The sequence below is a fragment of the Xenopus tropicalis genome, chromosome 8, assembly GCF_000004195.4.
Source record: "Xenopus tropicalis strain Nigerian chromosome 8, UCB_Xtro_10.0, whole genome shotgun sequence".
NCBI lineage: Eukaryota > Metazoa > Chordata > Amphibia > Anura > Pipidae > Xenopus > Xenopus tropicalis.
Genome location: NC_030684.2, coordinates 3681121 through 3698368, shown reverse-complemented (window position 1 = coordinate 3698368; position 17248 = coordinate 3681121). Strand labels below are relative to the sequence as shown.

Below are 17248 nucleotides of genomic sequence, written 5' to 3'. Positions count from 1 at the left end.
GTGGTGACTCTGGGGGCTTCTGGCGCCCCCTCAACTCAGTGGTGACTCTGGGGGCTTCTGGCCCCCCATCAACTCAGTGGCGACTCTGGGGGATTCTGGCGCCCCCTCAACTCAGTGGCGACTCTGGGGGATTCTGGCATCCCATCAACTCAGAGGCGACTCTGGGGGCTTCTGGCACCCCCTCAATTTAGTGGCGACTCTGGGGGGCTTCTGGCGCTCCCCTCAACTCAGTGGCTACTCTGGGGGCTTCTGGCGCCCCCTCAACTCAGTGGCTACTCCGGGGGCTTCTGGCACCCCCTCAACTCCGTGGCAACTCTAGGGGCTTCTGGAGCCCCCTCAACTCAGTGGCGACTCTGGGGGCTTCTGGAGCCCCCTCAACTCAGTGGCGACTCTGGGGGCTTCTGGCACCCCCTAAGCTCAGTGGCGACTCTGGGGACTTCTGGCACCCCCTCAACTCAGTGGCGACACTGGGGGCTTCTGGCGCCCCTCAACTCAGTGGCGACACTGGGGGCTTCTGGCACCCCCTCAACTCAGTGGCGACTCTGGGGGCTTCTGGCGCCCCCTCAACTCCGTGGTGACTCTGGGGGCTTGTGGCGCCCTGTCAACTCAGTGGTGACTCTGGGGGCTTCTGGCACCCCCTAAGCTCAGTGGCGACTCTGGGGACTTCTGGCACCCCCTCAACTCAGTGGTGACTCTGGGGACTTCTGGCACCCCCTCGACTCAGTGGCGACTCTAGGGGCTTCTGGTTCCCCCTCAACTCAGTGGCGACTCTAGGGGCTTCTGGTGCCCTCTCAACTCAGTGGTGACTCTGGGGGCTTCTGGTGCCCCCTCAACTCAGTGGCGACTATGGGGGCTTCTGGCGCCGCCCTCAATGCACAATTTTTGCGGAATTTTACGCCCCCCCCCCAGATTATATGATTCAAGGTGCACACAAACAAGCCAAGGATACACATACTGTATGCATTAGGTCTTAGCATTCTGTCTTTTACTCCCACACTACTTCCTGTTACAGTTAGAGCTGCATCACTTCCTGTCAGGTGATCACTAAATGGCGGCTCAAGGAAAAAGATGCAGAATGGCAATATTTAGTGATATACAGTATATATATTCCAGTTTGGCGGGATTCTTTCATAGGTCACTTAACTGTTTTCATACTTGTGTTGCTCGAACGTAAGTGGGGAAGAGTCAATGAGAGGAGAGTATAGACGGGGATGGGGCAGCATTGGGGGGAGGAAAGTACCATGGCAGCAGAAGCCCCTCAGTGACTGCTAATATCCTTATCATTTACAGTAGGGGGTACATTATCCCTTATAATACATGAGTGATACTCAGAGTTCCCTGTATAACTCAGCCTGCAGCCTTGTGCCTTTATATGGGGGGCACAGAACCCCTCAGTGACTGCTAATATCCTTATCATTTACAGTAGGGGGTACATTATCCCTTATAATACATGAGTGATACTCAGAGTTCCCTGTATAACTCAGCCTGCAGCCTTGTGCCTTTATATGGGGGGCACAGAACCCCTCAGTGACTGCTAATATCCTTATCATTTACAGTAGGGGGTACAGTATCCCTTATAATACATGAGTTCCCTGTAGCAGTGAGTAAGAGAATCACATTGGAGGCAGCACCCATTGCAGGAGATGCCAGGGCACTTGGCACAGTTACAATAAATGGATCCAAGCCCTGCTGGTAAGGACGAAGCCCATAAGTTTATTTACGGTTAATCACTACCTTTTTGGATAAGCCAACAAGCCCGGGGTTATTCCAGGTAAATTTTAACAAGTTTGACCAAAAATTGTGCCCAGTGAGACAGATAAAGAGCCGCATGAGATGGAGGCATGGGGGCTCACAGGTGCCAAAAAGCAGACAACAAACATTGAAACATTGTGCCCTATGGATTTATATGGTAAAACGCTTAGTGCCCCCCCTTTCTTTCAAATCTCTCATGTTTTTCAGGGTGGAAATACTGCTAAATGCATACATTATGCATTGGATTGTGCTGGGTACATACCTACACACGTCAATTGCATGATGATTGGGTAAAGGTGCCCATATACGGTCCAATTTCAGCTGCCGATATTCGCCCTTTAGACCGATTTGGCAGCTTATCTGCCCGCGTATGGGCACCACCAATGGGCCTTCCCAAATGATACCTGGCCTGAAATTGGCCCGGATCTCAATCGGGCAGGTTTGATTTTTTGCATTGGGTTCTGGGGATATTGGGGGTATTGTTAGGCCTCCTATTCTTTAAAAAATAAAATATATATATATAGATATATATATATATTGAGAAATAGGGAAACTTTGAGTGTGAAAGTGAAAGTGGATGGAGTTATAATGTAACAGAGCCAGGCTGGACCCAAAGTCATTTCTATAAAAAAAAAAAAACAAATATTTATTAAGTCACAAAAGGCCAGATATGAAGAGTTACTGATTATATTAGTTTCTCTAGTCCAACGTGCTTCCAGTAAATGGAATTCATCTGAACCAATGACCTGGCCTCACTATATTCAGGCTTATTGGTTATCTCCGTATCTGTCAATGTTGTGTTTATGTCATTGTCCTACTGGCCCTGTCTGAGTCTCTCACTGTTGTGTTTATGTCATTGTCCTACTGACCCTGTCTGTGTCTGTCTATGTTGTGTTGTGAGATTTCTCACTTGTATAGGTCAAAAACTCCCAGCAGTACACTACCAAATTTCCAAAGCACTGCTCCAGAAAGCTGCATACGTTAGATTTTAAGGTAAAAAATTCCACTAACAGAAGGTTTATCCCAGAAAATTGTACATTTCTGGGGAATCCAGAATAGGCACAACTGTTTGTCTACTCCAAACTACCAAGTCACAATGCTTTCCTAAAGTTATTGGTTTTTATCAAAATTTGTGACATTTTTAAAAAATCGCTTCAAAGCTTCCAGTCTATAGTATCTTATCTCCTACAGGTCATAAAGTAACCAAATAAAACACCCTAAATATGAACGCCAGGGGTCCACTGAACAGTTTGATGCCCAATATGTATAGGTTTACCTAAGTATGTGGCATGTAGGGGCCCCAATGTGAACATACCCCCATATGATATATAATTTCTATCATGTCTGCTTTTGCAAAATCAACACATTTACATCATTATATGTGGGATAAAGCTAGTAAAAAGTACGCACACCCCAAAAAGTCATTTATTTTTGGAAAGTACACATTCTCCCAAATCTAAAATGGGTACCTGTGTCTTTCTACTCCAAAGTACTAAGCCGCACAGCTTTTCTAAAGTTGGCAATTTTGATGACATTTCCAAAAATCCCCTCAAAGCTTCCACTTTGCAGCATCTTATCTCCCACATAGCATTAGGTACCAAGATAAAGCACCCTAAATTTGAACGCCAGGGGTCCACTGAATAGTTTGATGCCCAATATGTATAGGTTTACCTAAGTATGTGGCATGTAGGGGCCCCAGTGTAAACATACCCCCATATGATCTATCATTTCTGTCATTTCAGCTTCTGCAAAATCAACACATTTACATCATTTTATGTAGAAAAAAGATACAAAAAGTATGCTCACCCCAGAAAGCCATATATTTGTGGAAAGTACACATTCCCCTGAATTCAAAATGGGTACCCATATCTTTCTACTCCAAAGTACAAAGCCACAAAGCTTTTCTAAAGTTAGCAATTTTGATAATATTTCCAAAAATCTTCTTAAAGCTTCCAGTTTGCTGCATCTTATCTCCCACGTATCATTAGGTACCAGGATAAAACACCCTGAATTTGAACGCCAGGGGTCCACTGAACATTTTGATGCCCAATATGTATAGGTTTACCTAAGTATTTGGCATGTAGGGGCCCCAATGTGAACATACCCCCATGTGATCTGTCATTTCTGTCATTTCAGTTCCTGCAAAATCAACATATTTACATGCTTTATGTGGGATAATGCTACAAAATAGTGAGCTCACCACAGGAAGCTATATATTTTTGGAAAGTACACATTCCCCCAAATCTAAAATGGGTACCCATGTCTTTCTACTCCAAAGTACCAAGCCGCAAAGCTTTCCTAAGTTTTTATGACATTTCCAAAAATCCCCTTAAAACTTCCACTATGCAGCATCTTATTTTCTACAGGTCATTAGGTACCAAGATAAAACACCCTAAATATGAACCCCAGAGGTCTACTGAACAGTTTGGGGCCCACTGTACATGGGTTTATCATAGCACATGGCACTTAGAGACCCCAAAATATACCTTGTGCACACTAATTTCATGGCTTACCTTTACCTAATTCATAAACACATGGCAGTTTTATGTGGGGTAGAAGCTGCAGAAATGTAGGGTGACCCCTAAAAACCATATATTTTTGGAAAGTACACATTTTTACAAATCCAACATGGGTAAAGAAGCCTTTCTACACAAAAGTACCAACCTGCAAAGCTTTCCTAAAGTAAATGGCTTTTATGACTTTTCTGAAAAAGGCCTAAATTGTTGCAATTTGCCACATTTATCTTATAACATTTCTTACATATAATGACACATCACCCTAAATATGAATGCCAGAGGTCGACTGAACAGTTTGATGCCCAATATGCAAAGATTTACCAAAGTATGTAGTGTACAGAGGCACCCAAATGAAAATAGTGCGTAGGAATTTTCTCAGCTGCCAATTCAATTTCTGCAAAAAAAGCCAAATGACCATGTAAGACCCCCTAACTGTACAGAAAAACATATATTTTTGGAAAGTACACATTCTGACAAATCCAACATAGGCAAAGAGTCCTTCTACACCAAAGTACCAATCTGCAAAGCTTTCCTAAAGTTAGTGGTTTTTATGACAATTCATAAAATTGCATAAAAATGTTGCAGTTTGCCGCATTTATCTCATACAATTTCTTGCATACAAAGGCAAATCACCCCAAATAGGAACACCTAAGGTCTCCTGAACAGTTTGATACCCAATATGCATAGATGTACAAAACTCTGTGGTATGTACTGAACCCAAAATAAAAATAGCGCATAAGGATTTCTTGCCTGCCAACTCAGCTTTTGCACACAGAGCCCCCTGACAGTGTATTATGTGCCGTAACCCCCCCTAACTATACAGAGACCCCCAGAAAACCATATACTTTGTTCACATTCTGATGAATTAAAATTAGGTAAAATTATTTTTAGCATGGCAAAGCTATGCTAAAAATTAATCAGGAACACTAATACAGGGATAAAAATGCAATAAAACCACAAAAATTGTGTAAATCGATGAAACAACAAAAAGTCACATAACAGTGTAATTAGTGGTCAGAATATCTGATCCAATAGTCACACTGCCAAAATAACATTTTTAGGGAAAAAAACTAAAGACAAAGGGGGAAATTTTTTTTTACATTTTTGTCAATACATGTGTGTACAAATCTAAAAATCCTGTGACAGTGTGTAACCATTAGAAGGTCTCAGGGATCGCAAGCAGGCAGTCCTCTGTGTAGTCCTCGCAGCACAGGAAGTGCGTGGGCAGCACTGGGGGGGCAAAGAGCAGGGGAAGACACAGGACAAGCAACAGATGCGATGCAATCGCGTCTGCTGCTTGTAGGTCAGTCCTGCATCACTGGACCAACTTGCCAGCCCCCTTGGCTCATTGCCGAGGGGGTTGGAGGCACAGCTGACTGCTTTTGCTGCCAGTGCAGAAAGAATCACATTAGTACCAATAACGTAGGTACTACGTTGTTGGCACATAACTGCTTTTTTTTTTTTTTAAACAAAGTAGTACCTACGTTGTTGGCAGGGAAAGGGTTAAAAATCTGAGCTGTCATATATTGTCTGCCCCACCTCTATGCCTTAGGCAGCCAATTACTGTCACTTATGCACATAGGTTACTGCACTTCTCACACTCTATTGTTTTGTAGCCTGGGAATGGACTTGACCATTAGGCCTCCCATTCTGGTCCACACATAAGATTTTGTGAATGAAAGCGTCGGAAAAGTCTGGCCTCTGCAACTTTTTGGACGGCAACATCCAAGGGGTTGGTGAGCAACATGTTGCCCCCGAGCCACTGGTTGGGGATCACTGGGTGCCACCACAGGGCACTGACACTGATGGAGTTGGTGCTGTGTGGAAGACCACAAAATGCTACAGAGGACCTTTCTAATGCCCTTTTTGACTGTATCAGAGGTACACAGAAACCAATGTCCCCCCTGAAGAACCCCTCTCTAAACCATAGGCTTAGCCTTCCAACTGTGACCTTCTTACAGGCAGAAGAGAGAGAGTTCTTTTGCAGAAGACATTGGCCAGGTTTAATAAATAGATCCAATCCCAGCAGGTAACAATTGAATGAATAAGGGTAAGTTATAGTTAATCATTTCTACTTTTTCCCATAAGCAAACAAGTCAGTGACCTTTATGGAAAACATCAGCCGATTCCTAAGAAGACATTCATCTCTGTTCCAATGTGACATTATAAATAAATACAGGAAAACAGGGTAAGAGCTGAAGTCAGATACCTGTGTGATTGATAAAGAGCCACGGATCTGTGCAGTCTCATAAATGGAAAAACCACCGACCATGGGAATTTCTCTTCCAAGTCTCTTTTGTCTGATTCTTGTTGGGATCACAATATCCTGCCGTGCCCAAGACACGTGTCCTGGTGAGTAGAGACGTGCAGAAAATATTCATACATGTGATGCAGATTGAGAAGTTGGTCAATAGATATAGATATCAGTACAGGAAGGATGGGCGCCATTTTGTATGTGTTCAGGGTTTGATGACTACATCCCACTACAGATGTAAAACTCATTGGAGCTGGAGAATCAGCAAGAATGGCCATTGTAAGAGGGTGTCTGGGGTCTACAGGATCCACTGGGCAAAAGGGAGAAGCAGGGACACAAGGAACCAAAGGTAAGTAGACAACCCAACCTGCAACTATGAATGAACTTACTGTCTCTACCTGTTACCTGTTGTTGGAAACTACTTGGTTCTCTTCCACAGTTCAGTATAATGCAAAGTATTGTAAGGGGGGGCTATATAATGAATAAAGTACCCCCTATTGTAAAATATAAGGATGTTATAAGTCACCAAGGAGTTCCATGGCCATATAAAGGCACAAGGCCGAGGGCTGAAGGCCATGGAACTCCATGACTTCTAATATCCTCATGTTTTACAACAAGGGGTACTTTATTTATTATAATATACAAGTTTCAGTGAGTCATGTGACATCACTCAGCTCCGATTATAACTGATGACATCACTAAGCACCGTTTATAAGGATATGATTTATGGTTTGGTCCCATAGGGAAATGACTAAACTGTATATTATAGTGACTGGTAGTGGTAGACAGGGGCCTAATTAATACCCTCAGTGTATATTTACCAATGTGTTTTGCCTGCACCTTTAGTTAAATGTTTCTATTGTAATTGTGTTTTTGTTCATTTTTTTTATTAAAAAACAGGAGACCCTGGAATCCCTGGAATGTTGGGCCCCCGGGGTGAGAAAGGTAACGCCCACCCTGATCTAAACCCAATGGGCCAATCCTGGGGGGATCTGGAAACTGCAGTTGGGAGGGATCCTTCATATCTGGGAGAACCAGAGCAGTTTGTATTAGAGGAGAAGTCTAAACTGTCACATAGAAAGCTTTTTTGTACCTAAATATTTGTGCCCGAACCTAAATAAATTCCAAAAAGATTACTTGTGTGTGTTCAACACCCTAAAGATTGTTTCAGTAATATATAAAGTGGTTTTGCCTGTTTGTTATCATTCTGCTCTTTTTAATTTTTTTTAACAATAGGAGACATGGGGCCTCCTGGACCCTGGGGGCCACCTGGAGTGAAAGGTAAGTCCAGCAGTGCAGGAACCCATCTATGGGAAAGTTAGATCCTTGAAAAATATTCCTGTGGGACAAATAAGAGCAGAAGGTTGGCCAGAGTATCTCTCTGGCTTTGTACAGCATCTAAGGAGCACGACTGGTCTAGTAACTGTAGAACCTAACTACTAGGTTAAGCTGAAGAGCATCTCCCTCCCTGTTGTACTTGGATGGATCTAGTCCAATGGTCCCCAAACTGTGGGGCTGACACACAGCAATGACCAGAAGGATGGGGGGTGGGGAACCAACTTCAAGTCCAGTTAGGGGTGACATTTGGGGAGAATGTCCTTCCTAAATATTATTGGAAACCAAGCTTGGAAGAAAGTGCCCTTGATATTTTTGATACTATAGATCACAGTGGCTGACAGAGCAATGGTTTTATACTGGTTTAGCTTTGCCTTGTTATTAGTTATATTTACTGTAAATAAACAGCAGTTTAATGTAACATATAGGGATATTATAAGCCCCCGAGGAGTTCCTTATAATATATAGTGAATAAAGTACCCCCTATTGTAACATATAGGGATATTATAAGCCCCCGAGGGGTTCCTTATAATATATAATGAATAAAGTACCCCCTATTGTAAAATATAGGGATATTATAAGCCCCCGAGGGGTTCCTTATAATATATAGTGAATAAAGTGCCCCCTATTGTAACATATAGGGATATTATAAGCCCCCGAGGGGTTCCTTATAATATATAGTGAATAAAGTGCCCCCTATTGTAACATATAGGGATATTATAAGCCCCCGAGGGGTTCCTTATAATATATAGTGAATAAAGTGCCCCCTATTGTAACATATAGGGATATTATAAGCCCCCAAGGGGTTCCTTATAATATATAGTGAATAAAGTACCCCCTATTGTAACATATAGGGATATTATAAGCCCCCGAGGAGTTCCTTATAATATATAGTGAATAAAGTGCCCCCTATTGTAACATATAGGGATATTATAAGCCCCCAAGGGGTTCCTTATAATATATAGTGAATAAAGTACCCCCTATTGTAACATATAGGGATATTATAAGCCCCCGAGGAGTTCCTTATAATATATAGTTAATAAAGTGCCCCCTATTGTAACATATAGGGATATTATAAGCCCCCAAGGGGTTCCTTATAATATATAGTGAATAAAGTACCCCCTATTGTAACATATAGGGATATTATAAGCCCCCGAGGAGTTCCTTATAATATATAGTGAATAAAGTGTCCCCTGTTGTAACATATAGGGATATTATAAGCCTCCGAGGGGTTCCTTATAATATATAGTGAATAAAGTGCCCCCTATTGTAACATATAGGGATATTATAAGTCCCCGAGGAGTTCCTTATAATATATAGTGAATAAAGTGCCCCCTATTGTAACATATAGGGATATTATAAGTCACTGAGGGGTTCCTTATAATATATAGTGAATAAAGTGCCCCCTATTGTAACATATAGGGATATTATAAGCCCCCGAGGGGTTCCTTATAATATATAGTGAATAAAGTGCCCCCTATTGTAACATATAGGGATATTATAAGCCCCCGAGGAGTTCCTTATAATATATAGTGAATAAAGTGTCCCCTGTTGTAACATATAGGGATATTATAAGCCTCCGAGGGGTTCCTTATAATATATAGTGAATAAAGTACCCCCTATTGTAACATATAGGGATATTATAAGCCCCGAGGAGTTCCTTATAATATATAGTGAATAAAGTGCCCCCTATTGTAACATATAGGGATATTATAAGTCCCCGAGGAGTTCCTTATAATAAATAGTTAATAAAGTGCCCCTATTGTAACATATAGGGATATTATAAGCCCCCGAGGAGTTCCTTATAATATATAGTGAATAAAGTACCCCCTATTGTAACATATAGGGATATTATAAGCCCCCGAGGAGTTCCTTATAATATATAGTGAATAAAGTGTCCCCTGTTGTAACATATAGGGATATTATAAGCCTCCGAGGGGTTCCTTATAATATATAGTGAATAAAGTACCCCCTATTGTAACATATAGGGATATTATAAGCCCCCGAGGAGTTCCTTATAATATATAGTGAATAAAGTGCCCCCTATTGTAACATATAGGGATATTATAAGTCCCCGAGGAGTTCCTTATAATAAATAGTTAATAAAGTGCCCCCTATTGTAACATATAGGGATATTATAAGCCCCCGAGGAGTTCCTTATAATATATAGTGAATAAAGTGCCCCTATTGTAACATATAGGGATATTATAAGCCCCCGAGGAGTTCCTTATAATATATAGTGAATAAAGTGCCCCCTGTTGTAACATATAGGGATATTATAAGTCACAGAGGAGTTCCTTATAATATATAGTGAATAAAGTACCCCCTATTGTAACATATAGGGATATTATAAGCCCCCTAGGAGTTCCTTATAATATACAGTGAATAAAGTGCCCCCTATTGTAACATATAGGGATATTATAAGTCCCTGAGGAGTTCCTTATAATATATAGTGAATAAAGTACCCCCTATTGTAACATATAGGGATATTATAAGCCCCCGAGGAGTTCCTTATAATATATAGTGAATAAAGTGCCCCCTATTGTAACATATAGGGATATTATAAGCCCCCGAGGAGTTCCTTATAATATATAGTGAATAAAGTGCCCCCTATTGTAACATATAGGGATATTATAAGCCCCCGAGGAGTTCCATGACTATATAAAGGCACAAGGACAGAGACTTAAGGTCATGGAACTCCAAAGTGACTTCTAATATCCTAATATTTTACAACAGGGGGAACTTTATTTATTATAATATACAAGTTTCAGTGAGTCATGTGACAGAAATGACATCATAAGGATCAGGAAATGCCCACCCTGATCTAAATCCAATGGGCCAATCCTGGGGGGATCTGGAAACTGCAGTTGGGAGGGATCCTTCATATCTGGGAGAACCAGAGCAGTTTGTATTAGAGGAGAATAGTAATGAGTGAATTTTTTCACCAGGCATAGATTCGCAGTGAATTTCCGCTTTTCGCCAAACTTCAAAGAAAATTCGCTGCTGAAAAATTCATTGCGCGTCAAAATGGGCATGGGTGTAAAAAAAAAACATGGGACAAACGCGTTTCACGAATTTTTTGCCGTTTCGTGAATTTTGCTGTTGTTACGCAAATTTTTAGGCAAAGCGAAATGGGACAGATTCACTCATCACTAGAGGAGAAGTCTAAACTGTCACATAGAAAGCTTTTGTGTACCTAAATATTTGTGCCCGAACCTAAATATATTCCAAAAAGATTATGTGTGTGTTCAACACCCTAGAGATTGTTTCAGTAATATATAAGGTGGTTTTGCCTGTTTGTTATCATTCTGCTCTTTTTTGTAAATAACGATAGGAGACATTGGGCGTCCTGGACTCTTGGGGCCACTTGGCAAGAAAAGTAAGTCCAGCGGTGCAGGAACTCATCTATGGGAAAGTAGTGTACAAGATGTTTGAAACCTTAGATCCTTCAAACATATACCTGTGGGACAAACCAATGATTTAATATGAGTAGAAATAGGCTCCCCTTGCATTTGGCTTGATTCAACTAGAAGGTTGGCCAGAGTAGTAACTGTAGAACCCAACTACTAGGTTAAGCTGAAGAGCATCTCCCTTCCTGTTGTACTTGGATGGATCTAGTCCAATGGTCCCCAAACTGTGGGGCTGACACACAGCAATGACCAGAAGGATGGGGGTGGGGGTTGGAAGGAACCAACTTCAAGTCCAGTTAGGGGTGACATTTGGGGAGAATGTTCTTCCTAAATATTATCGGAAACCAAGCTTGGAAGAAAGCACCCTCGATATTTTTGATACTATAGATCACAATGGCTGACAGAGCAATGGTTTTATACTGGTTTAGCTTTGCCTTGTTATTAGTTATATTTACTGTAAATTTAATCAATAGTTGAAATATATCCCTTATGTATCTGTAGCTCCCAAGAACTGTGTGGAGCTGCTCAATAATGGAGCCACGCTCACCGGCTGGTACACAGTCTCTCCGGATGGTAATAAGCCTATAAAGGTTCTCTGTGACATGGATACGGATGGGGGGGGATGGATAGTAAGTACGGAGACATCCAGATACAATAACAGTCATTGGAATGTATGAATACATATAAAAACATTGCTTCTGAAGTGAGACGCTCAACGGGTCAGGGGTATTTTTGTAGGTACAGAACGTAGGTCTACTTACCCAATACCCTGTACAATACATTGACATATTAAACCCAACAGGTGTTTCAGAGACGAGTGGACGGTTCTGTGGATTTCTACAGAGACTGGAAATCCTACAAACAAGGTTTTGGCAGCCAAGTGGGCGAGTTCTGGTTGGGAAATGAGAACATTCACCTCCTTACGTCCTCAGGTACCCACACATGCCGGCAGTCTTGCCCATATCCCTTCCCTCACTAGGTACTCGGTGGAGAAAAGGCACACTCAAACTACATTATTTCATATGTATTTATAGGGAGAAGTGAATATAGAGATTCAGTGAGTGTTGGGATACTGGCAAAGCTGGTTTTTGGGGGGTAGGTTCAAGCACAACTTGTACCAACAGGCTGTCAGCCAATGAAAGGGTAAATGTAGGCCTTGAGTAGGGTTATGCAGCCCTGTAACTTACCGACTCTCTCCTGCCCCACAGGGAATTTCCAACTGCGCTTCGACCTGGAGGATTTTGACAACAATCGAAAGTACGCCACCTACAGCCAATTCCGACTGGAGGGAGAGTCTCAGAAATACACCCTACGTTTTGGGGAATTCACTGGGGGCCCTGCAGGTAAGAGACTGTGTGGGGGGGGGGGGGGGGCTGGGGTAACTATTCTTGAAATAAATGTATTCAGTCATTTGGACTTCAGTACCACCTTTATGCCGATGGCACTCAACTCTACCGGTCTCCCCCTGACCTCTCCCTTTTCATCCTTTCCCAAGTTACAGACTGCCTGCCTGCTGTCTCCTTCTGGGTCACAGTGCCATCTAAAACTGAATAGAATTCATTATATTTCCTCCTACATCTTACCCCTGTCCCTCAGGTTTCACTTACAGCCAATAACATCAACCAACCACCAGAAGGGCTGCCTAGGAACCTTCTTAGACTCCTATCTGTCTTTAACACTGTGCATCCAAGCACCTTCCCAACTCTTCTTGTATTCATCTGGGCAATATTGTCTGAATAGGCCCCTCCCTCAGTTTAGGCACAACTAAAACACTTACTCAGTCTCTCATCATTTCCCACCTTGAATACTGCAACTTACTCCTTTCCGACGTCCAACACATTGCCTTTCCCAACTCCAAGCTGCTGCTGTTATATCCATTCATGATACTTTTCAGGGTGGGAAGGGGATCTCCCATAGTCAGTAACTTGAGCTACTTGTTTACAGCCTTGGTGCCATTGTGTTAGCTATTCTTTAATTATTTGGAGAACAGGGCAGCAAACTGGCAAATGAGGTTCAATGTTGATAAATGCAAGTGTATGCAATTGGTAGAAATAACATAAATGTGAGTTATACCCTGAATGGTAGTGTGTTGGGGGGGATCCTTTATTGAGAAGGATTTGGGGGGTATTTGTGGATAACAAGCTGTGTAACTCTAAGCAGTGTCATTCTGTGGCTACTAAACCAAATAAAGTGCTGTCTTGTATAAAAAGGGCATTGACTCAAGGGATGAAAACATACTTTGCCTCCTTATAGCTCCCTGGTAAGGCCTCACCTTGAGTATGGGGGCAAGTTTTGCTCTGGACCTCAAAGAGCAATAGTGGATGCCTATGATTGAGTATAGCCATGCCTGAAACATATTGGGCAGTTGTCAAGAACATGCCACTCTCAGACGCACATGACACCGGGACAGGGAAACAAGGGGTTAAATTGAGTCACCTTTCACACAGGTTACACTAACATCAGACACCCCCAAACACACCACCGCCCCAAATAACTATTCGCTGCCACCATAGAAACCTAATAGAAACCTAATACACAAATATATCACACAAGCTTTCTCACTGTAGTTAGGGCTAGTTTCCGCTAAGTGAATATAAACTCGAAGAGGTTATAAATCCAAGATATAATAGTGAAAATCAGGCTTACCCGATTATAGGTATGGTCCGGGTGCTCCTGCCCCAGACCCTCAGCATAGGGGAGCCGCACAGGAAGACATTCAATAGGAAAGGCAGGCACTCCGGAAATCCCCCAAAATTCAAAAATTGTAAAGTAGAAGCTCAAAATTGAAATAAAATCAAAAAATACTTTAATTTAGTTATACACATACATGCTAGAATGAAGCCTTACACGTTTCGTACCAAATGTATAAAACACAGAGAAACCCAATGTACGTGTTATTTTTTGTGTCCTCCTGAGGCAAAGAGTTTGGAAATCTCAGCCCACACAGAACTTGGAACCTCAAAATATGAGCTAACGAGTACCGGGGTCTGTGGCCCTTTTTATCTTCCTGTTGGGACCCTCCCTCATTATCGTTTGCATGAGGGGGGAGTGCCCAGGAACTTGTCACATGACCCCCCTTCCTGTTGAGGGTTGCAATTCTCAGGCCAGTTTCTTGTCATATAATACTTGCCAGTACCCAATATTACTATGAAAATAGGGGCTTGTTTTGACCCATATGTTGGCGATCAAAATGATACCAAACATGAGGGGTGTCTCATGTCCCAGTCCCCCGAAACTATGCCCCCTAACTGGTTGGTATAGGCAGTCCCTTCATTGGGAAGCATGGAACCAATATATGATTTATGAGGATGTGAACCCTAAAGCAAAGGAGATATGGACCCCTTTCTATAATCCATATTTTATCATAGCTATACCCCCTGCTGTTCCTTAGGTCCACAAATCAACAGATCAAAGAAACCAATTGCCCCAGCTTCCTGCCCCATAGGGCTGGCTCTGCATTGTCTGATGCCCCAGATAGGTCACCTTCCACAGTCCCTGGTTGTGTATTGAATTAATTATGGGTCTCTGTGTGGACACAAAGCAAAATGTTGCCAGGTTAAACTCTGGATATGCCAGGGCAATACTATGCTGATATGGCAGCAGTACTGGTGCCGTCCATTTTCCCACTAGTAAATAGTATTTTTCCACTTATTTTAGACGTTGCTGCTGGTTTCTGGCACTGGGACAAACACATGTAGTGGGCATATCCAGTCAATGTGCTGCTGATAAAACCAAACACTTGCAGATGTTCTTCACGAGATGGTTATAGATCCTTCTACTAATAACATAAATTAAGATCAACACAAATATCTGCTGGATCCTGTATTGACTGGGCCCTCATGGTTCTTGAACATAGAAGGAGAAATCATTCCAGGATTCCAACAGGGTTTAGTATGAAGTGAAGGTGGGGGAAAATCAAGAGCTGGAGGAGGTAAAGGATGTTGTCTCTTTCCAGGGGACTCCTTGTCTTCTCACAACAACAAAGCTTTCCAAACAAAGGATGTGGATAATGATGAGAGTGATAGTAACTGTGCAGAGTCATTCAAAGGGGCCTGGTGGTATCACGATTGTTACTCCTCCTGTCTGAATGGGGAATATTTGCGAGGAGAACACGATGAGGCAGATGGAGGAGTCAACTGGGGCGAATTCAGAGGGAATGATTACTCACTGAAAGTGTCTGAAATTAAGTTCCGGCCACAATAGGAACAGAGAATAATCGAATCCAGAGTATCTTATCCGGTGAGGTCGTGTTATTCTTTCATGGGAAATTAACACTTGGAATTGTGTTGGAATGATTGCCTGGGAATGTACCATTGCTGCTCGGGGATGTTGGGCAGTTATGGCTTTAGTCGCTACTCTATGATTTGTGCAGTTATTTCTGCCTAAAATAAAGTTGCTTCTGCGTCTCAGAGTCGATTCGTTCAATAATTATTTCTTGGTTACAGCAGTAAGAGTAAGGTTCCCTCAACTTCTACTCATGGTTTGGAAATGTGCCCTTGGAGCATGTCCAACCCTGCTGCTCCCCAGGTTCACAACCTCAGTTTGGGGGGGCACCATGACTCAAAACCTCAGCTTTGAGTCACAGCATCAGTGGGTTGGGCCACAGGAAAGGCGGTGCAGGCTCAGCTTGCCACGTTGCTGGTCCCTTCAGCCTTGATCAGCTTGGCCCTGTAGAGCAGTCAAGGACATTATTTTAGTTTGTGTCCTAAAGCACAGAAAAAAACTCCACTCAAACTTCTAGGCTGAGTATCTAGGGTTCGGTTTTGACCTGGACAGCCAGGTTTATGGAAGGGATGTCAAGGTTAAAACCTTCTACCTGGTTTTCCAAATAAGGAAAACTGGGCAGGATTCACTGAGATTGACACAGCGATCGACCAATCGCTGATTACCGTTCTGACAGGGCACTGGCACTGGGGCAAGCCAGCACCTCCAATGTTTACTGGGCCAGGTCTGACCACTGTTTGAGCCTCACCACCCAAAAAAGTCAGCCTTGTGCCTTTATATGGGCACAGAACCCCTCAGTGACTGCTAATATCCTTATCATTTACAGTAGGGGGTACATTATCCCTTATAATACATGAGTGATACTCAGAGTTCCCTGTATAACTCAGCCTGCAGCCTTGTGCCTTTATATGGGCACAGAACCCCTCAGTGACTGCTAATATCCTTATCATTTACAGTAGGGGGTACAGTATCCCTTATAATACATGAGTGATACTCAGAGTTCCCTGTATAACTCAGCCTGCAGCCTTGTGCCTTTATATGGGCACAGAACCCCTCAGTGGCTGCTAATATCCTTATCATTTACAGTAGGGGGTACATTATCCCTTATAATACATGAGTGATACTCAGAGTTCCCTGTATAACTCAGCCTGCAGCCTTGTGCCTTTATATGGGCACAGAACCCCTCAGTGACTGCTAATATCCTTATCATTTACAGTAGGGGGTACATTATCCCTTATAATACATGAGTGATACTCAGAGTTCCCTGTATAACTCAGCCTGCAGCCTTGTGCCTTTATATGGGGGGCACAGAACCCCTCAGTGACTGCTAATATCCTTATCATTTACAGTAGGGGGTACATTATCCCTTATAATACATGAGTGATACTCAGAGTTCCCTGTATAACTCAGCCTGCAGCCTTGTGCCTTTATATGGGGGGCACAGAACCCCTCAGTGACTGCTAATATCCTTATCATTTACAGTAGGGGGTACAGTATCCCTTACAATACATGAGTTCCCTGTAGCAGTGAGTTAATAGAGAAATCACATTGGAGGCAGAACAGGTTACAGGAGATGCCAGGGCACTTGGCTCAGTTACAATAAATGGATCCAAGCCCTGCCGGTAAGGACGAAGCCCATAAGTTTATTTACGGTTAATCATTTCTACCTTTTTGGATAAACCAACAAGCCCGGGGTTATTGCAGGTAAATTTTAGCAAGTTTGGCAAAAAATTGTGCCCCGCGAGACAGATAAAGAG

At 42.6% G+C, this 17248-nt stretch overlaps 1 protein-coding gene across 1 annotated transcript; it reads left to right on the top strand.

Annotated features, from left to right (window-relative positions):
* The first annotated feature begins 6489 nt into the window (after positions 1 to 6489).
* Positions 6490 to 15678, top strand: fcn1 (ficolin 1). Its single transcript, NM_001004935.1, has 9 exons — positions 6490 to 6620; positions 6758 to 6871; positions 7423 to 7467; positions 7759 to 7803; positions 11192 to 11236; positions 11769 to 11896; positions 12070 to 12199; positions 12476 to 12610; positions 15223 to 15678. The coding sequence occupies exons 1-9, from the start codon at positions 6521 to 6523 to the stop codon at positions 15468 to 15470; spliced, it is 990 nt and encodes a 329-aa protein (NP_001004935.1). The 5' UTR covers positions 6490 to 6520; the 3' UTR covers positions 15471 to 15678.
* Positions 15679 to 17248: the final 1570 nt, after the last annotated feature.